At 38.7% G+C, this 22,749-nt stretch overlaps 1 protein-coding gene across 1 annotated transcript in view; it reads left to right on the top strand.

Moving 5' to 3' along the window:
* ACTL6A (actin like 6A) overlaps positions 1–22,749 on the top strand; it is a 32,064-nt gene that overhangs the window by 7,057 nt on the left and 2,258 nt on the right. The window contains exons 4-13 of the mRNA XM_003412869.4: positions 4,655–4,755; positions 5,603–5,700; positions 14,528–14,622; positions 14,935–15,041; positions 15,138–15,227; positions 17,329–17,390; positions 17,714–17,828; positions 17,982–18,062; positions 21,160–21,255; positions 22,568–22,654. Coding sequence (XP_003412917.1) covers positions 4,655–4,755; positions 5,603–5,700; positions 14,528–14,622; positions 14,935–15,041; positions 15,138–15,227; positions 17,329–17,390; positions 17,714–17,828; positions 17,982–18,062; positions 21,160–21,255; positions 22,568–22,654 — 932 coding nt within the window. The remainder of the gene's footprint in view (positions 1–4,654; positions 4,756–5,602; positions 5,701–14,527; positions 14,623–14,934; positions 15,042–15,137; positions 15,228–17,328; positions 17,391–17,713; positions 17,829–17,981; positions 18,063–21,159; positions 21,256–22,567; positions 22,655–22,749) is intronic.

The following is a 22,749-nucleotide window of genomic DNA, read 5'->3' as shown; positions in this document are numbered from 1 at the left end:
AATATTGCAACTCGAGGCTTAAATTTTTTCGTCCAGTTCTTTCAGCTTGAGAAATGCCCAGCGTGTTCTTCCCTTTTGGTTTTCAACTCTAGGTCTTTGCACATTTCATTATGATACTTAGTCTTCTGGAGCCATCCTTTGAAATGGTCTGTTCAGCTCTTTTACGTCATCATTTCTTCCTCTCGCTTTAGCTACTCGACGTTCAAGAGCACGTTTGAGAGTTTCTTCTGATACCCATTTTGGTCTTTCTTTTCTGTCTTTTAAATGACCTCTTGCTTTCTTCTGTATAATGTCCTTATGTTATTCCACAGGTCGTCTCGTCTTCTGTCGTTAGTGTGAAATATATCAACTCTGTTCTTGAGATAGTTTCTAAATTTAGATGGGGATATACCCGAGGTCGTACTTTGGCTCTCATGGAGGTATTTTGATTTTCTTCAGTTTGAGCTTAAACTTGCATGTGAGCAGTTGATGGTCTGTTCCACAGTTGGCCCCTGGCATTGTTCTGGCTGATGATATTGAGCTTTTCAATTGTCCCTTTCCAGATATGTAGTCGATCTGGTTCCTGTGTATTTCATCTGGTGAGGTCCAGATGTATAGTTGCAGTTTATGTTGTTGAAAAAAGGTTATTTGCAATAAATAAGTCATTGGCCTTGCAAAATTCCGTCATGTGATCTCCAGCATCATTTGTATCACCAACGTCATATTTTCCAACTACTGTTCCTTCTTTGTTTCCAACTTTTGCTTTCCAGTCACCAGTAATTATGAGTACATCTTGATTACATTTTTATCAATGTCAGACTGCAGAAGTTGGTAAAAATCTTGAATTTCTTTATATTTGGCCTTAGTGGTTGGTGCATAAACTGGAATGATAGTCATACTAACTGGTCATTCCTGTAGGAGCATGGGTGTTATTCTATCACCGACAGTGTTGTACTTCAGGACGGATCTTGAAATGCTCTTTTTGACGAAGAACGTGACACCATTCCTCTTCAATTTGTCATTTCCGGTGTGTTAGACCATATGATTGTCCTATTCCGAATAGCCAGTACCAGTCCATTTCAGCTTACTAATGCCTAGGATATTGATCTTTATGCGTTCCATTTCATTTTTTGATTTCCAGTTTTCCTAGACTATTACTTCGTACATTCCACATCTAATATTAACAGATGTTTGCAGCTGTTCCTTTTCATTTTGAGCCGTGCCACATCAGCAAGTGAAGGTCCAGAAAGCTTGACTCCATCCACATCATTAAGGTTGACTACTTTGAGGAGGCAGCTCTTCTCCAGTTGTGTTCTGAGTGCCCTGTAACCTAAGGAGCTCCTCTTCTGGCACCATATCACTGTGTTCCACTGCTATTCATAAGGTTTGCAATGGCTAATTTGTTTTCAGAAGTAGATTGCCAGGTCCTTCTTCCTAGTTTGTCTCAGCCTGGAAGCTCAGCTGAAACTTGTCCACCATGGGTGACTCTGCTGGTATTTGAAATTCTAGCGGCGTAGCTTCCAGCATCACTGCAACATGCGAGCCCTGCAGTACTACAGATTGACAGACACGGGTGATATAGTGTGCTCGATATGCAGTGGGTTTAGAGAGGAGAGGTATGTAACTGTCATTGTGAGTCAGGGATGGTTTTCACAAAGGAGGTCACGTTTGTGCTGAATCTTGTTGTTGAGGATATACACAACAAAACGTACACCAATTCAGCAGTTTCTATATGTACCATTTAGTGACATGGATAACATTTGAGCTGTGCAACCATTCTCACCCTCCTTTTCTGAGTTGTTTCTCCCTCATTAACACAAACTCATTGCCCTCTAAGGTTCCTTTGTAATCATTTGAGTTGCTGTTGTCAATTTGATCTCGGCGGGAAAAAAAAAATCAGTGCCATAGAGTGGATCCTGACTCATAGCGACCCTATAGAACAGAGTAGAACTGCCTCGTAGGGTTTCTAGGGAGTACCTGGGGTATCTGAACTGTTGACCTTTTAGTTAGCAGCCATAGCTCTTCACCATTACGCCACCAGGGTTTCCTTGATCCAATATGGATAGTTCTTAAAAGAGCATAATGCTCAAGAAAGACTTTTTTTCATTTTACTAGTTACGCTAAGCTATTGCTTGGTTTAAGAAGACTTCAGGGAATATTTTTTGTTTAAGTTTTCTTTTGTGGTGAATCTTGATCAATGAGTGAGAATTTCCCTGGCTGACAGGCTGGATAAAGCAGAGGAACCAGCATGTGTTAAGGAATGAAGTTGTGAAAGAAACATAGGCATTTAGTAATGTCATACAATTAAGTACGGTTTCAACATTGGGTGTGTTAGGGCCCGTAGTAGAAAAGGTAGGCAGAGAACAGTTGTAAAAGGGCTTGTGAACCATCCCAGAGGTTTGTTGAACTGATCACTGAAGGATAACCCCAAAGAGTTTAAACAGAGGCGTGATTTGCCAGTTGGAAAGAATATTCTAACACCAATACGTAGGGTGGATTGGAAGTAGATACGAGGGACAGGAAGACCAGTTAGGAGGTGAGAGTCCAGATGAGAAGACATCGATGGTGGGGATACAGAGGTGACTTTCAGAGCTATCCAGGAAGGAGACAAAAAGTTACGAAGTCATTGAAGGGGTAAAAGGGAGAGAGAAGTTGAGAAAGTTTCCTAGATTTTTGATTTGTGTGTCTGAATGGAGGGCACCATGCTCTGAGATAGGAATAAAAGGGGAAGGAGCAAGTTTTAAGACCTTAAAAGGCAAGTGTGTCAGGATTACTCTGAGGTTCAGTTACTCACTAGGACCCACAGGACTCATTACATTGAAAGACTGATTACACTGAAAGGATACAAAGCAAAATTGGCAAAGGGAAAGGGGCATGGGATGAAGTCTGGAGGAAACCCAGGTGCAAGCTTCCAAGAGTATTTTCACAGTGGAGTCATATAGGACATACGTAATTCTTCCAGTAGCGAGTTGTAACAACACATGTGTTATTTACCAAGGAAGCTCATTAGAGACTCGGTACACAGGATTTTTATTTGGGGTGAGCATATAGGTCCCTTTTGTCTAGCATGTACCAAAATTCCAGACTCCCAGAAGGAAAGTAGGTGTTCAGCATACAGCTTGTTGTACAAACAGTTTAGGCACTTAGGACCATTTTTTATCAATGTAGGGGACTGTTTATCAGTTCCCAGATGCCAGCCAAGGTTAACTCTGCCAGGAGGCCCTTCTAAGGATAGCAGAGTTTGGAGTTTTGGGGATATCCAGATGGTGGTCCAGTAAGCAGGTGACTAAAAGATCATGAGAGAAAGATTTTAAGATGCGGAATTGTATTATGTTACCCGGAAAAAGTGTGAGAAGAGGGTTGAGGATGGGGTTCCTAATGAAAACTTACCTTGTATTTAACATAGAGAAGAAGAGAATGAAAAGGAACAGCTAGGCGTTTAGGAGAAGGCCAAGAGAATAAGAAGTTTTTGAAAGTATAGAACAGTCCAGCGACTCTCATTATTCCCTGCTGGGACATTGAGATTTACACTTAAAAGGGGAGACAAAAGTTGAAGCCGTCAACAAAGTCCATTGACAAACACACACACAAAAAAATCCAGATACGCCTGTGGAGCTGTGGTATACAGATTAACGACATTGCTCCTTTGGGCTGTGTCAGAAAAATTTTGTAAAATCTTGAGTGGTCAGTAGCGTCAGAGGTCAAGTAAAGTTAGAAATGTGAAGGATTTACATCTTAGAAGGTTGTTAGTGACTTATGTGAGCCGTTTCAGTGGAATGTTTAGGTGAAAGTCCAGTTGAAGACTTACTGTCTCAAAATTCCTTTTTTTTTTTAAATCTTAATGTTTTATAGCCTTCTTTTTCCAAATTGTGAGCTTTGAGAGTCAGATATATATCATGTAACTATTTTGAATATTTGCTATTTCAAGTCTGTTAGATATATTAATTACATTTGGGACAGGTCAGGGGGTCTTGATACTAATGAGGTTGGAGGGACGAAAAAGCCGTTCTGTATCTAGCAAATAAAGGTGATCTATAAACAGTTAGAAGGTGAGCTATATATAGTTATTTGTTATGAAATAGACATGTAAAATAAGTAGATTTTCTTTGTTGAAGTATTAACTGCTAAATCATAGATACAGTTGTTCAAAACGTGCTGTATTACATGAGACTAAATGGGAAGCTACTGTCTGGAGGAAAGATGAGAAGGCAGAAAGGGATAGGAGCTGGTCGAGTGGACACTGGAAGTCAAGGGTGGAAAGGAGGAATGTGCTGTCATATTATAGGGAGAGCAACTAGGGTCACATAACAATGTGTGTATAAATTTTTGTGTGAGAAACTAACTTGAGCTATAAACTTTCACCTAAAGCACAAATAAAAAAAAAAAAAAAATGAGACTGAATGGACACACCAGCTCAGGGGCGAGGATGAGAAGGCAGGAGGGGACACGAAAGCTGGTAACGGAGAACCTAAGATCGAGAAGGGGAGAGTGTTGACATGTCTTGGGGTTGGCAACCAGTGTCACAAAATAATATGTGTATTAATTGTTTAATGAGAAACTAATTGGCTCTGTAAACCTTCATCTAAAGTACAATTTTAAAAAATGAAAGAAAGAAAAAAGATGCTGTATTTATCTTTAAAAGTATTGCTTTCAAGGTGTTAATCTTATATTCTAGTTGAAGAATGGGATAGTTTCCAGGCTATTTTGGATCATACCTACAAAATACATGTCAAATCAGAAGCCAGCCTGCATCCTGTTCTCATGTCAGAAGCACCGGTGAGACAAAGACTTTTCTTTTCCAGGTTTCTCTAAATAGTATTTTTTTCCTTTAGATTTCTACTATTTGAAGAATGTTTCTATTTTCTTTAAAGAGGCATAGAAATTCATATTTTGAATTCTGAAAATTAAGAAATGGGGGTTACATTAAAATATTATAATTTTTCTATTTTTTTTCTTTTTTCAGTAAAATAGAAAGTTAAAACAACAACAAAATGCCTTAGTGAATTCTAGTGATTATTTCTTTGCCTAGGGATTGGTTTAACTTTTGATTTCCTTTTGAATTTGAGTGGACTGCTTCCTGTTTTAGTTTATGAGTTGTCCTCTGTATCCAAAGGCAGTATGTATCTACTTTTAAACCCAGGTCTCCAAGACAGAAGTCAGATGTTAAAACAGGGTTTGAAATTGCTGCACTGAAGTCTCTTGTAACATACATTTGCCAAAAGACTAGCATAATGATTTAATTTATCAATATTTTGTTACTGTGTCTAAACTCCATTTTCTTTTATGAGTACCAGCTATAGGTGGGAGAATTTGGTGGTTTACAGTTCCAAATTCGGATTTTGATAGCCAGATACTCTGGTTCACTCTTAGAATTTAATAGTACATATTTATTATATTTATAAGAATTCTGATTGTAATTTCTATAATTTATAGCAGCAGGTAGTTTTCCTTATGCTCAAATTAAATATTATAAAATATTGTAAAAGGTTATTTGCCATCATTGTATTTTATTCTGATTTTTAATGTTTTACATCTTTGTTAATATACTGTTACATGAACCTTCAAATAAATCAACAGTATTTAAATAACAAGTAACTTGCATTTCTTTTTCCCTCCTCTCAAGTGGAACACTAGAGCAAAGAGAGAGAAACTGACAGAATTAATGTTTGAACACTACAACATCCCTGCATTCTTCCTTTGCAAAACTGCAGTTTTGACAGCGTATCCTTGAAAGAGTAACACTGAACTTTTCTGTAGAAGTAAATATGGTGCTACTAAATATGGTACCCTGGCAGGAAGACATGAGCCAATTCTTGGTTTTCAGAGGTTTATTATGTTTTTTTGTTTCTCACTTGATTTTTTTACCATCTGTCTTTTAGAATTTCTTATTAGAATTGATATACCAGAAGATATGAAAGAAAAGTCAGAAAGTAACATACAAATACTGCTTATTAACAAGGATTTTTTTTTTTAGAAGAGAATGTGGAGAAAGGTCAGTGTTTAACTGGTTTAAATGAGTTCCAAGATTGCCATTTTCTCCCTTCCCTCCAGTACCTTAGAAAATTGGAAATTGGCTGTAAATTCATTTAAGATTTAATTATCAGATATTTATTGCAAGCATGTTAGGGAACAGACAAGGAAATACTATGCCCTGACCTCAGAGAATTTATAACATAGTACAGGCAGTCCATGACTTAAAACGAGGTTCCATTCCAATGACTCCGTCGTAAGTTGTTGCTGACATAAGTCAAATACCTCATTTTTTTTTTTATAGTTTTCATTGTTATTGCCTTTTATTATGAGTATCTGATCTTTATTTGTCTTTGGGGATGAGAATGATAACATCAGCAAATTATGCACTGCAACATTGTATGGTCGTCAGTGCGGTTAGTTGTAACTTGAATATGTCGTAAGTTGGGGACTACCTGTATTTCTAAATAACAAAGATTTAAATAAAGTAGTCTTTAAAGTAACATTGGGAAAAGTCACAAAGAAGTACTTGATTAATTTGAATTGTTTAGAAAACAATCGTAGTAGTTCGTGAGAGAAATACAGTAGTCTGGCAAACCTTTATAAAGAAAATAGAATTTAGTTGCATGATGTAGGGAAGGTCCTGTATATGGACTCCAAGTTGCACTGCTTTTAAACTGTGATCCTGTGTCAGGTACTTAACACCTGAGCTTCACTTTACTCATCTATCCTGTGTACCTCCCTGGATTGTTGTCATAGCCACATAAGTTTTTTATGTATTTGAGAATCACTGTAATAACTGTTATCTAACATTTGTCCTTCGAGATGACTTTAGCAAAAGTGTGGAGATGGAAAGTATGTGTTTGTCCCAGTGACTTGGTTTATAATTGAAGATTTAGTTAAACTTCAGCAGGAGTTGGAAAAATAGGTTTAGAGTTGATCGTGGAGGCCTTGTGTATAAGATTTAAAAAATTTAACTTTAGAGAACCATAGAAGGTTTTTGAGTAGGGGAAGAGACAACTAGCATATTCGTTGTGTGCACGATTCCAATTAATTTTCATGATAACCTTGTCAAGAAACTGAGTCAGAAAGTAAGAAAACTAGTCCAAGTCTACAACTTGAAAATGGAGTCCTGAATTTGAACATTGGTCTTTCTGGCTGCTTCCTTAATATGGAATATGTGAACAAAATTGGGCATCTTTGAAAAACACTTTGATATATTTGAATCAGGACCCAAATAAGTTTTACACATTTTATTTGTTTGCTGTGTTTCTTCCAAAAACTAAACCCATTGCCATCAAGTCGATTTCTACTCATAACAATTCTAGGATGGGGTAGACCTGCCCCACAGAATTTCCAAGGCTGTAGTCTTTACACAAGCAGACTGCCACATTTTACACAGAGCAGTTGATGGGTTAGAACCGTCGTTGACTTTTCAGTTAGCAGCTGAGTGGTTAACTGCTGCATCACCAGGGTTCCTTGCTCTGTCTCTTAGATCTCTTTAATTTGTAGATTCCTTCCCTTCTTAGCCTCTTTACAGTTTATTTGTTAAATGAAGTAGATTGTTTATCTTCTAGGATTTCCCATATTATGGATTTTGGTGATTGGTGTCCCTTTACTGTGTCCTTCTAGCCCAAAGGTTATCACCTTTCTGGTTTCAGGGCCTTTTACACTCAAAGTGAGTTATGGCTGTTAGTATTTACCATGTTAGAAATTAAAACAAATTTAAAAAACATATTTACTTATTGTTGCTTTAAATAAATTAATGCTAATTTCAGTGTATATTAATATAAATATATCTTAATGAAACATTATTCAAAACCAAGAAATTACAAGAGTAGCATTGTTTTATATTTGTTCAGATCTCTTTAGTCTCTGATCTGATAGAAGACAGTCAAATTTTTGCATCTGCTTTTGCATTCAGTCTCTTAGGTATCACGCATCATGGACCCTCCAGAAAAGGCCCCCATGTACTGATCTGAGAATGAGAGTGAAAAAGGCAAATTACATCTAAGTATTATTATAAAAATCGTTTTGAAGAAAAAAATAGTTGTGAATTTTCAAACATCATGGCTTCAGAACTGCTTTACGCTGTTAAAAATTATACTTTAAAAAATTTTAAAGGACGCTAAAGAGCCTTTGTTTATATGGGTTATTATCTATCAAGATTACTGTATTAATAAAACCAAGAAATTTTTTTAACATTTATCTGTCAACTCATTTAAAAATAACATTGGCTATTAATGTTAATACAAATAACATTTTTATGAAAAATAGAACCATATTTTCCAATTACTAGTGAGAAGAGCAGCAGTATTGTTTTATCTGACTTAATTGAAGAGAGCTGGATTCTCCGATCTGCCAGCCTCAGGCTCTGTCCTCAAGCTAGTGAGGCCTCAGCCCTCTGCTGTCCAAGCTGTTGGGGGATGCGTCTAGTTAGAAAGGTAGCAGCATCACAGAACTTACCTGGTACAGCTCTGTCTTCTCTCTTCTCTGCTTTCTTGTTGATCCCCTGAAGGTTCTACACTTGCATAGTTTAGTGGTCAGCCAGGGATTTGAGTAGATTTTATACTCAGATTTTGGGTTTCGCCCCTTCTGTGGTTCTCTTGGAATCCCTGGGTGGTGCAGACAGTTAATGTGCTCAGTGCTAACTGAAAGGTTGGTGGTTCGAGTCTACACAGAGGTGCCTCAGAAGAAAGGCCTGGTGACCTCCTTCCAAAAAGTCAGCCACTGAAAACCTTATGGAGCACAGTTCTACTCTGACACGACCAACTTGATAGCACCTGGTTTGGTTTTGCCTTTTAGTGATTGTTTTTCTTCCAGGGTTTCCACCTTACATCCAACTTTGAACTCTTTTGTTAACTCAGGAGGTGAAGGAGCACCAGCTCTGGGGGCTGGAGAACACTTGTAGGTAAGAAAACTGAATACTTAACAGTTCCTACCTTTGCAGTGGCAGTTTCTCCAGAGTAAATTCTTTGGATTCTGACTGTTTTTGGACACTGCATTTGAACACAGTTTTTATAATTTGTCCAGATTTTATAATTGCTATTTATACAAATAACATTTTATAATTTTATATATGTGTGTATAGTGGTGGTGTTCACACAACCGCAATAGTGTACTTGTATTTCTGGAAGTTCTAACCCATCCCTTTTGATACTTTTAGCCTGTGTTACTGTATCACTTTGTACTGATACAGATAAAATTTGTATCTGTAGTTGACCAGGGGTTGGTTAAGTACCGGTAATAAGAAGAGTAGCTAACTAACTTACCTTTCTGGTCATTTATTCTCGACTCTTTCCTCCAATCATTCCTACCCATTCCTTGGGTTTCTGCCCTTAACCGTTTGCCTCTCTTGACACACTCCCTCCTGGTTTAGCTCATCCATTTCCTTGGCTCTAGATACCACTTACAGACTGACAGATCCAGATCTGTATCTGCATCCCAGATCTTTCTTGTGAGCTTTGGGCCTTCGTCCAGCTGCCTACTAGAACTTTGACTTAGCTCTCCGTATAAGTACTTCAGACTCAATATATCCAAGCCTGAGTTTATCTTTCTTCCTTCAAACTTATCCTTTCTCCTCTTGTGTACCCTGAATTTATGATGTCATCATTTTCCACCCATTTGTCCAGACCAGAAATCTTTTTCTCTAACCTTTCAAAGTTAGTCTGTCACCAAGATCTAGCTATCCTTCCCTGGTATCTCTCAGATTATTTGCTTCCCTCTGTCCCACTGCCACTGCGGTAGATGCAGAGATGACTGCAGGTCTTCTTTTTATCTTGCCTGTTCTTCATACTCTAGCAATCTTTCTAAAGTGCTGTAAGCCAGAATCATCTTGTACATTCTTTCCTTCGTTCTGCTTTCAGGTTGTACTGAACTACTCGCGGTTTCCCTGACTCCACCATGTTCTCTTGCCTCCTGGTTTTTCCATGTACTCCTACTCCTCCCTCGCTCCTTCCCCAGCTTACATAGTAAAACCTGCAAAAGCCAGAACCTATGTAAGGCAGAATCCTGTCGGAGGAGGAAAACTCAATTTTTTTCCACTAAAACGAGCCTAGAAAAATGGTAAGACTACACCCTCTCAAAGGTAGAAAACTTGGAAGATCTGGAAAAACAAGGCAGTCCTGTCTAGTTGTGGCTCTCACAGGTTTTCAGTGAACTTGGATTTCTCAGATGTAGGTTAGGTGGTCTCTCCTTTATGTCCCTGAGGACATTGTGAGCTTTTCTGTTGACAGCTATACTGGTCTCTGCATCCTTCAGGGCAGAGACAGTTCCCACTCACGTTACCTGTCTTCTGTGCTGAAGAAATGCTAGTGCATGCCTGCCTGCCTTCCTTGTAGCAACAGATAAGTTACTAAGCACCAGACTGAGCAGTAGACACATAGGAATTGCTCAGTATGTGTTTGTCGAACGAGTGAATTGTACTACCACTAAACGTCAGTTTCTCCTTCTGTAAAATAGAATAACTTTACCTGTCTCTCTCGTGTGGTTATTTGGAGGAGAAACCTTTGCAAACTGTAGGAAACAACATGAATGTGAAATTTAGTAGTGTTGTTAGGAGTATGAATCTGTGAAATGACTTTCTAAAAACTATAAATTATTTCTAAAACCCTGCCTTCAGAATAGTATCTTTCTAATCAGTGACTCAGAACTGTAGTGGTTGTATAGATCTGCTGGGGTTATATTGTGGTTCAGTGGAAGCATCTTTATGTCTACTGATTTATTTCACCATCTTACATTTCTGTCATTTTAAAAACAGCTGTATTGAATATAATTCATATACCATATAGTTCACCCATTTAAAGTGTACAGGTCAGTGGTTTTTAGTATATTCTCCGAATTATGCAGCCATTACCACAATCTAATTTTAGAACATTGTTTATCACCCTCTTGTCTCCAAAACATCCATCCCCCTTCCTTCAGTCCCATTTTAGGCAACCATAATCTGTCTTCTGTCTCTCTTGATTTGCCTCTTCTGGACATTTTATATAAATGGAATAATACATGGCCTTCGTGACTTGGCTTCTTTCACTTAGAACAGTATTTTCAGCGGTCATCTATATGTCAGTGCTTCATTTCTTTTTATTGCCACATAATATCCTGTTGTATGGATAATACCACATTTTATTTATCTGTGTACATTTGGATTGGTTTCATTTTTGGTTACTATGAATAATGCTGTTATGAACATTCACATATAAGTTTTTGTGTGAATGTATGTTTTCATTCCTGCTGGATATGTACCTAGGAGTGGAATTGCGGGTCGAAATCGACTCGACAGCAGTGGGTATGGTAACTCTATTTAACTTTCCAAGGAACTGCCAAACTTTTCCAGAGTGCTGCCCCATTTTACGTCCCCACTAGCAATGTAGGAGGGTTCCAGTTTCTCCGTATTCTCACCAACCCATTTATCGTCTCTCTGACAATAGCCATCCTAGCAGGTGTCAAGTACTATCTCACTGTAGTTTGATTTGCAGTTCCCTAATGACTAAAGATGTTGAGAATCTTTGGAGAAATGTCTATTCAAATTTTTTGTCCATTTTGTAATTGGATTATTTATCTTTTTATTGTTGAATTGTGAGAGTTCTTTATATATCTGGATACTGGACCCTGATCAGATACATGATTTGCAATCATTTTCTCCCATTCTGTGATACCAGCACTTTCCTGATGGTCTCCTTTGCTGTCCTGGATTCTCCCTTGACCTGTGTGTGGGGGTGGGGACAGAAGTTGTGCTGTTGCCGCTGTCCAGTGTGGATTTCCACAGCCCAGAGCCAGGGAAGATGAGATCTGCCAGTGTCCGCTTTCTGCTGAATCTGGGGCCCCCTGGGGCAGCGCTCCTGAAATGCAGATCAGTGCAGGGTGGGTGGGTGGGGATGGGTGCTACAGCCTTCACCAGCCACTCTGCCTGGATCCCCCCTATGTAGTGGGAGTTCAGTTGGAGTGGGGAAATGGGTGCTTCTGCCTGGCCGTCACCACCCATGCGATATAAGCTCTCTGCTGCAGAGCTGTGGAAAATAGGATCTCTGCATGTTCACTGCTGAATCCACCTGCAATAGCTCTTTTACTCCACTGAGTTGGGAGAGATGGGAACTACCACTCTGTTGACAAATGGTTCTGAAATGGCTCTTCTGTAATGGAGAGCTGTGGGAGAATAGTTGTACTTCTGAGCTCAGATGCAATGGCCTCTTACTGTTCTTACTGAGTTTCCATAGATTCTATTAAATAAATGCTACTCAATTTGTTGTAAGTGCTTTGCTCAACCTCCAGAGACTTTGAATGATTGTCCATGCTAATTTTTTTTTTTACACTGGGTAAAAGGTTTTATTGCAAATTAAATTAACCATGAAATAATTTGCTTGTTTCAACAAATAAATTCACTATTTTTTTAAATTAACTTTTATTGAGCTTCAAGTGAACGTTTACAAATCAAGTCAAACTGTCACATATAAGTTTATATACGCCTTACTCCGTACTCCTACTTGCACTCCCCCTAATGAGTCAGCCCTTCCAGTCTCTCCTTTCGTGACAATTTTGCCAGCTTCCAACTCTCTCTATCCTCCCATCCCCCCTCCAGACAGGAGATGCCAACACAGTCTCAAGTGTCCACCTGATACAAGTAGCTCACTCTTCATCAGCATCTCTCTCCTACCCACTGTCCAGTCCCTTCCATGTCTGATGAGTTGTCTTCGGGAATGGTTCCTGTCCTGTGCCAACAGAAGGTTTGGGGACCATGACCTCTGGGATTGCTCTAGTCTCAGTCAGACCATTAAATATGGTCTTTTTGTGAGAATTTGGGGTCTGCATCCCACTGATCTCCTGCTCCCTCAGGGACTCTCTGTTGTGCTCCCTGTCAGGGCAGTCATTGGTTGTGGCTGGGCACCAACTAGTTCTTCTGGTCTCGGGATGGTGTAAGTCTCTGGTTGATGTGGCCCTTTCTGTCTCTTGGGCTCGTAGTTATCGTGTGACCTTGGTGTTCTTCATTCTCCTTTGCTCCAGGTGGGTTGAGACCAATTGATGCATCTTAGATGGCCGCTTGTTAGCATTTAAGACCCCAGATGCCACATTTCAAAGTGGGATGCAGAATGTTTTCATAATAGAATGATTTTGCCAATTGACTTAGAAGTCCCCTTAAACCATGGTCCCCAAACCCCTGCCCTTGCTCCACTGACCTTTGAAGCCTTCAGTTTATCCCGGAAACTTCTTTGCTTTTGGTCCAGTCCAGTTGAGCTGGCCTTCCATGTATTGAGTATTGTCCTTCCCTTCACCTAAAGTAGTTCTTATCTACTAACTAATCAGTAAAAAACCCTCTCCCCCCCCGCTCATAACCACAAAAGTATGTGTTCTTCTTAGTTTATACTATTTCTCAAGATCTTATAATAGTGGTCATATACAGTATTTGTCCTTTTGCCTCTTAATTTCGCTCAGCATTGTCCATGCTAATTTTGACCAGCTTAATAGATGTCTGTCTGAGAGAGCGGTTTCCCTAAGCTCCTCACAACATCATGCCAGCAGTCTTTTCTCATGTGATTTGTTTTTAAACCAGAATTGTTATTTCATACTAATTGTCATTCCTAGATTTACTTTAACACACTTTAAACTATAATGCACATTTTTTTTTAATGGCTTATTACATAACTGGACTAAACCAAAAGCTATTAAGTTTCCTGAATATAATCAAATGCTTAGAAGGCCAGAGTAGCAGGGACGGGTCTGTCAACCATGGTTTCAGGGGACATCTAGGTCAATTGGCATAACAAGATGTATTAAGAAAACGCTCTGCATCCCACTTTGGGCGTCTGGGGTCTTAAATGCTAGCAAGCGGCCATCTAAGATGCATTAATTGGTCTCAACCCAGCTGGAGTAGAGGAAAATGAACAGCAAAGACACAAGGTAAATAAAGAGACAGAAAGGACCACATAAACCAGAGACTCCATCAGCCTGAGGCCAGAAGAACTAGATGGTGCTTGGCTACAACCGATGACTGCCCTGACAGGGAAGACAGCAGAGAATCACTGATGGAGCAGGTGATCAGTGGGATGCAGACCTCAAATTCTCATAAAAACACCAAACTTAATGGTCTGACTGAGACTAGAAGGACCCTGGAGGTCATGGTCCCCAGACCCTCTGTTAGCCCCAGACTGGAACCATTCCCAAAGCCAACTCTTCAAACAGGGAATGGACTAGACTATAAGACAGTAAATGATACTGGTGAGGAGTGAGCTTCTTGGATCAAGTAGACACATGAGACTAGGTGGGCAGCTCCTGTCTGGAGGCGAGATGAGAAGGCGGAGGGGGACAGGAGCTGGTTGAATAGACATAGGGAATCCAGGGTGGAGAGGAGGAGTGCGCTGTCTCATTAGGGAGAGCAACTAGGAGTACATAGCAAGGTGTGTATAAGTTTTTGTGTGGGAGACTGACTTGATTTGTAAACTTTCATTTAAAGGACAATAAATTAAAAAAAAGAAGTGATACCTAATTTTTTAAAAATGGCTTATTATGGTAGGAGTCTGTTCTTTACAATAAAAATTATTTTAGGAGTCTCGATACTTTGCTTTCCTTAATACTTTTAAACTAGATTTGCTAATGGTCGTTCTACTGGGCTGATTTTGGACAGTGGAGCCACTCATACCACGGCAATTCCAGTTCACGATGGCTATGTCCTTCAGCAAGGTAAATGTATTTAACCAGGGCACACTGAGATGATTTTAGATGTCATGAGGACAGAGATAATGAAATAAAACATTGAATTAGACTATCGAAGCACAGCAGTTGCCAAATAAGGTCTTTGAGTATTTTTAAATAATTTAGTTTATAACGTATATCTAAAACTGATTTATGCTGAGAAGTATGGCCTTACTCATGCTTTAAGGGATAGCTTAGTTGATTGTCCTTGAAAAAAACTACTCATCTATAAACACACAGGTAATTTATCCTGAGGAGTTTGGGCGTAATGCTCTCCTACCAGTTTAATCTGTCTCATAGGCATTGTGAAATCCCCTCTTGCTGGAGACTTTATTACTATGCAATGCAGAGAACTCTTCCAAGAAATGAATATAGAATTGATCCCTCCCTATATGATTGCATCAAAAGTAAGTAATGGTTCAATCTTTTTTGGAAATTTATCTCCAACTCCCCACCCCATGATTTTAACTTTATTAACCTAGCACATGCTGTTGTAACCTCAGGAAGCTGTCCGTGAAGGGTCTCCAGCAAACTGGAAAAGAAAAGAGAAGTTGCCACAGGTTACAAGGTCTTGGCACAATTACATGTGTAATGTAAGTAACCCTTACTCTCTTCAAGAGAATGTTAAAGGCTGTAAGTCCTTGAATAGAATCTGGGCACTTTATATTTTCAATAATGTTTTACAAATAAATTTTTAAAAATAGCTTACTTGGGATGCTTTTCATACTTGCTGAATACCTTTACAAACAACATGTTGGATCACTACGGTGGAACCTGGGAGGAATTTTGGTTTTGAGGTAGAAACAAGCATTATGCTAGTCTGTAATAACATTTGAGTCACTTTGAGGACTAAGGTGTGCCTGATCCATGGTATTTGCATTTGCCTCATATGCATGCAAAAGCTGGGCAGTGAATAAAGAAGACGAAAGAATTGATGCATTTGAATTGTTGGTGAAGAATATTGAATATACCACAGACTGCCAGAAGAACGAACAAATCTGTCGTGGAAGAAGTACAGCCAGAATACTCCTTGGAAGCAAGGGTGGCGAGACCGAGTCTTACATACTTTGGACGTGTTCTCAGGAGGGCGAATGAAAAAGAGGGAGACCTTGAATTGACACAGTGGCTGCAACAGTGAGCTCAAACATAGCAATGATTGCAAAGATGGCGTAGGACCGGGCAATGTTTTGTTCTGTTGTTCATGGTGTCATTATGAGTTGGAACCTACTCGACAGCACCTAACAGCAATAATAACATTTACATTTTTTGGCTATGAACTCTCTACCGAGACCTACTATTATGGCTCACGTGTGTTTTCTTTCCTGACATCAGTCAGCCGTATAAAAAGCATGTTCTGTGGGGTCTTAAACGCTAGTAAGCGGCCATCTAAGATGCATCAATTGGTCTCAACCCACCTGGAGCAAAGGAAAATGAAGAACACCGAAGACACAAGGTAATTATGAGCCCAAGAGACTACATCAGCCTGAGACCAGAAGAACTAGATGGTGCCAGGCTACAACTGATGACTGCCCTGACAGGGAACACAACAGAGAACCCCTGAGGGAGCAGGAGAGCAGTGGGATACAGACCTTAAATTCTCATAAAAAGGCCAGACTTAAGTCTGGTCTGACCGAGACTAGAAGGACCTCAGAGGCCATGGTCCCTAGACCTTCTGTTAGCCCAAGCCTGGAACCATTCCCAAAGCCAGCTCTTCAGACAGGGATTGGACTGGACAATGGGATAGAAAATGATACTAGTGGAGAATGAGGTTCTTGGATCAAGTAGACACATGAGACTATGTGGGCAGCTCCTGTCTGGAGGGGAGATGAGAGTGCAGAGGGGGTCAGAAGCTGGCAGAATGGACACAGAGAGTGGAGGGAAGGAGCGAGCTGTTGCCTTCGGAGTATATAGCAAGGTGTATATAAATTTTTGTATGAGAGATTGGCTTGATTTGTGAACTTTCACTTAAAGCACAATAAAAATTAAAAAAAAAAATACATATTCCTAGCAAGAAGAGAGTCTCTCTATTGAAATCCATCTGTGAACATATGATTTACTACTGGGAAGAGGTTAGTAAAACAACCTCTCACACCAGGTATATGTTCTAACAGTAAAAGGATATGAAAGCCATAACTTACTATGGCAGGGATATATCTTATTTGACGTTTTTTTTGCACCTAAAGAGAGAAAAATTTTCGTAGGCATTATTTGTACAAGACAGAGTTGTGAGGATGATGACTAATTTTGCCCAGGTTTTAGATGAGATTTTTCGTGAGTTAAATGTGTATTTCAGCAAAATTAAAAGTAAATGAAAGTTATAGTATGATATGACATGAGTGTATATTCAGGTAATGAAATCCGGCTTCTAAGTCTAAGCTTCGGAAAAAATAGTGTTCTGAAACTGGTCTTATTATGCAGGACTGTGGTACGAGGGTTCCCAGTTATCTCTTGTTATTTTCCGTAGGTCTTATAATTTACGTGTTAAATAATTTAGCATCTAACATGAATATTCAGAATTGAGTTTGTATATACTAAAAAGCACTGAGTCCTTGCTGGGTAGATTTGTACCCTGGAAATGACTTACCCATCCAGAAACTTAGTCCAGTTTCATTCAGAAAAGTATTGTAAATATAGTTTTACAAAAGTATATATTGCAAAGAAAAATCTCAGTAACTTTTTTTTTTTTAAATCTAGTGTGTTATCCAGGATTTTCAAGCTTCAGTACTTCAAGTATCAGATTCAACCTATGATGAACAGTATGTTTTCCTATTTTGTCTAAGAGGCTTTAATATTTAATAGCACATTAAAACCTTCAGAAAAACTATATACTTGATAAATGAGCTTTTTTTTTCATTTATGTTAAAAGATCTATTTGCAGTTTTAGAAGGGGACAGAAATTCGCTAAAAGAAAACAAAATTGTATGTGCTTAACTGGCTTAAAGGTATAAAGCTATGCTGAGATATTGAGTAATGTTTTAAAATATTCACTCTGATTTCTTCCAAGTTGATGATTTCTTAGTAATTTATAATTTTGAAGATGAGTCTTTTTGTCTTTATTTCATATTTAATGTGTTTTCAGAGTAGCTGCACAGATGCCAACAGTTCATTATGAATTCCCCAATGGCTACAACTGTGATTTTGGTGCAGAAAGGCTCAAGATTCCTGAAGGACTATTTGATCCTTCTAATGTAAAGGTATGAAAGCTTAGTTCTTAATTAGCCTGGCTTTTCCTGTATATGTAAAGATCTTATGTAATTATAAACCCAAGTGAGACTGACCACATATTTTTGGATATGCTTTATTGTGTGATGTTCTTACATGTCACTGCTTGTTTTATTTTGTTGTAGGGGTTATCAGGAAATACAATGCTGGGAGTCAGTCATGTTGTCACCACAAGTGTTGGAATGTGTGATATTGATATCAGACCAGTAAGTGCCAGTCTCTGTTATGTTGACAGCTTTGGCCATTGGGTTTGAGGCCCATTTTATAATAGAATATGTAAGAAGATAAAGTACTAAAAAAAAAAAAAATAAAGTACTAGACGGCCATAAAATACTAGATGCAATAAAAATGAGTTCCTGAAACATCTTTCAGCATGGATGAACTTGGAGGACATTATGCTGGGTGAAATAAGTCAATCACAAAGGGACAAACGTATGATACCAGTTTTATGAAATGACAAGAATATATGTACAGAGACCAGTGTTCTTTGGTGATTACCAGGGGTGGGGAGGGAAGGAAGAGTTGGATCATTCTCTAGAGAGTAGTCACTTTTTGTTAATGGTGATGGGAAAGGTAGTCCTGAATGTAGGTGAAGTGTGTACAGCTTGACTAACTGATGCCACTAAGTAGTTACACGAGAACAACAACGTAGTGGTAAATACTATGTTATATATAATCTTGTAACCACCACTACCACCCCCTAAAAATTTTGTATACACACGTGCGCTTGCACGTGTGTGTGTGTGTGTGTGTGTGTGTGTGTGTGTGTGTGTAGGGGTTACAGATACTCATATTTCATAGACATAACTAACCACCTCACAGAATTAGTTTTCTTGGTTTGAAGACTTAGGGTCATAGTCTTATGGGACAGCTTGGTTGACTGGCATAATATAGTTCACAAAGTTTATGTTCTACATCCTGGTTTGGTAAGTAGTATCTGTCTGGTGCCTTAAAAACTAGCAAGCAGTCATCTAAGGTACAACTATTGGTCCTTCTTCATCTGGAGCTAAAGATAAAGAAGGAAACTCAAGGATCAGAGAAGGAACCTATCTACAGGACTGACGATCTCCATGAACCACAGCCTCCTCTACCTTAGAGACCAGAACTAGATGGTGCCCGGCTACGACTACTGAATGTTATGATCAGGGTCAGAATAAATGGATTCTGATAGAAAGGCAGAAAAATGTGGAACAGAACTTCAAATTATCAAAAAAAATCCAGACTTGCTGGACCCATTGAGACTGGAGTAATTCCTGAGACTATTGCCCTTAGATGTTCTTCAAACCTTGAATGGAAACTATCCCCTGAAGTCACCTAAATAAGTAGCAGGTTAGCTCAAAAAGTAAAGAATGTCACCCTTGATTACTGCACTCTTTTAAAAAAAATCATATGAGACCAAACAGTCAACAGTTACTGTAAAGAGTGGATGTGGGAATGTTGGGGGCAGTGAGATTGAGTTAATGGAACTGGAACAACTGGAAAGGAAATAATGAGAAAGTTGACACAGTGTGAAGAGTATAACTAATGTCACTGAACAGTGTGTGTAGAAATTGTTGAATGGGAACCTGTCTTGCTGTGTATACTTCCACCAAAAACACAATAAAAATTTTTTAACAAGTCCCAGACAAGGAAAAAGGCAGAACTCTAAACTTGTGCTGTTCAGTGTGGTAGCCACCAGTCACGTGTGGCTATTTAAATAACAAAATTTAAAAATTGATTTCTTCAGTTCCACTAGCCATGTTATAAATGTGGCTAGTGGCTACTGTAGTGGATAGCGCAGACAGAACATTTTCGTCGTCACAGAAAATTCTACTGGACGGTGCTGCTCAAGAGGCTTCCTAAAATGTGACAAACCAAAGTACATATTGGTGATTCTTGTATGGAGAATCATTTTTTTTTTTTCACTTTTACATGGAGTTTGTGATCTTACCTTCCTATTTCTTGTGCTTTGTCAAGTTTTAAATAAACTCCATACATTACTCATTATTAGATTATTTAAACTTTGGATTCAGCTTGTAGCCCACATACTGCCTTGTTTTTTCTTTAATTTGAATTAATTTGTTTGCTTACAGGATGGTGCTAATAGCTAAGGGTGTGGAAAAAATCATGTATTGAAAAAAAGGCTACCAACAGCATTCTTTATTTCAGCCAGTTCCTAGTAGGCATGTACTGCTTCTGGGAGAATAATGGTATTTTTTAGGGTAAACCCAAAGCCACTTTTAGTTGTAGGTAATTGAACTAAAGTATATTTACTGTAAGGGAGTGATAACTTTTCTGTTATTAGTGAGATTTCTCCTTTTAACTAACGTTGGTTGCAAAGGAGACGCTTTTACATTCCATTTTTTCTCTTTTAAAAGTTAGATGATTCAGACATGTGGAGTAAGTTTTTAAAATAATATGAACTTAGCTACCAAAAAAGCAGACTGACATTTAACATTTCTGATGCGTACATACAAACTAAAAACCCATATTCACCCCTCTTGCCCCCGGCATCCCCTCCCACCCACCTACCATCTTCCGCTCCCCCCCATATCCTTACAAATAGGAATTGATTTTTTATTTGGGGAGGCCACAGCATATATGTTTTGAAAAGCTCCCCATGTGGTTCTGATGCAGAAGAGCAAGGTAGTCGTCATTTTGGCCAGAATACTTTCAGAGTAGATGTTATGTCATTATCCATCATAATGATAAAATAATTTCACTGTCTAATTTAAAATATAACTTCCAAATGAACACTTGAAGATGAAGTCATTATAAAATGTACTTCTAACTAAATATTGGCAGCCATCTGCCAACGAATTGATTAGATTTTAGGATAATGAAGTTAGTGGTTCTTAAACCTTAGTGCACATTAGAATCATATGGACAGCTTTAAACAGACAAACTTTCTCAGACCCCACCCACTCCAGAGATTTTTATGTAATTAGACCCAGACATTAGCGTTTTAAAAGCTCCCCAAAAACCAAAACGAAATCCGTTGCTGTCGAGTTGATTCTGACTCACAGTGATCCTACAAGACAGAGTAGAACTGCCCCATAGGGTTTCCAAGGACCAGCTGGTGGATTTGAACTGCCGACCACCTGGTTAGCAGCCGAGCTCTTCACCACTGTGCTGCCAGAGCCCCAGAAGTTCCCCAGATGAGTGTTAATATGCAGTCAGGATTGAGAACAACTCCATCCATATAGAAGTAAAACTTTTCCAAAAGAAGGGGGAAAATTGTTGCGAAGGATCTTGGTTTATTTTTAGTTGTATTTAAAACTGTTGGAAACATTTGGATCTAATTTGTCTTGCTTTTTATCCTAGGGTCTCTATGGCAGTGTGATAGTGGCAGGAGGAAACACGCTAATACAGAGTTTTACTGACAGGTTGAATAGAGAACTCTCTCAAAAAACTCCCCCAGTAAGTTCTGTTTGTTATTCAGTAGTCTTCAGTCATATGTTATCCTTACTGATGGTGTAATTTTACAGATACGGGTTAATTTTTCAGTAGATTGTTACTTTCTGTGTGCTTGGTATAGTATTACTCAAATAAAATGAATAGATCAGGTGGTTATTTGTAAGGTGTTCTGCCTTAAATACTAAGTTAAAACAAAACTTAGGGGCTACATAGGCCCTAACAGTATCTATAGAATTTGTGTATTTTAATAGTCTCTTGGCTTCCCATATAGAGGAGTGTTTTATCTATGTCACATTTAGTAGCTAACTTTTATAACAATTAAAAGTAGTATTTTAAATATTGCTATAGGGACAAGATTGACATCTGCCTTATGTTTACCACATTTTGGAGCTATAATCTGATGTAGGACATAACCTGAATCACAACACTAATCTTAGATTTCCCTGGTAGGCTCTGAATAATGAATGCAGACACAGGCTGTCCAAGGTACTGGTCAGGACCAGTTAGATGCTGTCCTTGTCCCTTAGGGGGCAATTAAAAAACAATGAAATAACGGGTGAAAGAAAATTCTGTTGTAATAGGTATCTCACCTATAAAAACCCATATTCACCCCTCTTGCCCCTGGCACCCCCTCCATATTCCGAACCCCCCTCCATTTAGTTCACTGAAAGAGACTCAAGCCATGTGATTATATATAGAAATTGTAAAGTGTCAACAACATGCAGACTGCCCTCTTGACAAGAAGTGAGACAGGATAGTACCGAGTCATATTGTTTATCAAGAGTGTGAGTCTAAAACAAACACGTTAATTTGGAGGGAAAGCAGCATGAATAAAAACTTACCTGAGATCTGATGTCTAGACTGAGTTTTGATTTGGAAAGGTGGGGGATGGGGAAGGGGGAGAAGGTAGCTCCAGAGAGGAGGGATTAGGATAGCATCAAGGCCTAGAACTACCGGAAAGGAGCAGGTGGGGATGGTAATTATGTTTCTAAGGGTTGAGGTGAAATAATGTATAAAACACTTAGCACAGTATCTGACTTAGTATTATGGACATGCACTGTGTACATGTTTGCTATTATAGAATATAAACCGTGAGTGCCATACTTTTTAGTATGCAGTTTTATAAAATTTATATATTTTCTTATCACATATTTCACATTACAAGCTCTGTAATTACTTTAAAATTTTTTTCTATTTAGAGTTCTAACCTATGCCTCCTATTAGCCTAGTTTTCACCAAAACTGAATTTCCTAAATTGAGTCACCTATTTTATTTGCTTGTACTAATAACGCTTTTTCTTCCTTCTCTACCTTAGAGCATGCGGTTGAAACTGATTGCAAATAATACAACAGTGGAACGGAGGTTTAGTTCCTGGATTGGTGGCTCCATTCTAGCTTCTCTGGTTAGTAGATAAGCTACTGTGCAAAGCAGTTTAAGATTCTTCCCACATGGTTTAACGTACTTAAATGTACCCCTAAAAATATCAAATTTAGTAAA

The sequence above is a fragment of the Loxodonta africana genome, chromosome 1 (assembly GCF_030014295.1).
Source record: "Loxodonta africana isolate mLoxAfr1 chromosome 1, mLoxAfr1.hap2, whole genome shotgun sequence".
Taxonomy (NCBI): Eukaryota; Metazoa; Chordata; class Mammalia; order Proboscidea; family Elephantidae; genus Loxodonta; species Loxodonta africana.
The sequence above is the reverse complement of the archived record's forward strand: the minus strand, read 5'-3'. Positions and strand labels throughout refer to the sequence as shown.